The 224-nt window shown below is 42.4% G+C and overlaps 1 protein-coding gene across 1 annotated transcript in view; it reads left to right on the top strand.

The window, feature by feature from the left end:
- The window catches only part of LOC105817803 (zinc finger protein 586-like), a gene marked incomplete at its 5' end in the record, with an annotated part of 12,906 nt that overhangs the window by 7,082 nt on the left and 5,600 nt on the right, over nt 1-224 (top strand). Inside the window, one exon of the mRNA XM_012653594.1 lies at nt 3-217. Within this exon, the coding sequence (XP_012509048.1) occupies nt 3-217 (215 nt within the window). The remainder of the gene's footprint in view (nt 1-2; nt 218-224) is intronic.

Raw genomic sequence — 224 nt, 5'->3', positions numbered from 1 at the left:
CTGAAAACTCCCGTCTCAAGAGACACAGGAGAGTTCACACTGGAGAAAGACCTTATAAGTGTATTGAATGTGGAAAAACCTTTGCTGAAAACTCCAGTCTCATTAAACACAGGAGAGTTCACACTGGAGAAAGGCCTTATCAGTGCAGTGAATGTGGAAAAACCTTTCCTGAAAACTCCAGTCTCATTAAACACAGGAGAGTTCACACTGGAGAAAGGCCTTAT

The sequence above is a fragment of the Propithecus coquereli genome, unplaced genomic scaffold, assembly GCF_000956105.1.
Source record: "Propithecus coquereli isolate 6110/MARCELLA unplaced genomic scaffold, Pcoq_1.0 Scaffold425, whole genome shotgun sequence".
NCBI classification, from domain to species: Eukaryota; Metazoa; Chordata; class Mammalia; order Primates; family Indriidae; genus Propithecus; species Propithecus coquereli.
Note: the sequence above shows the minus strand (reverse complement) of the source record. Positions and strands in the feature narration are given on the sequence as shown.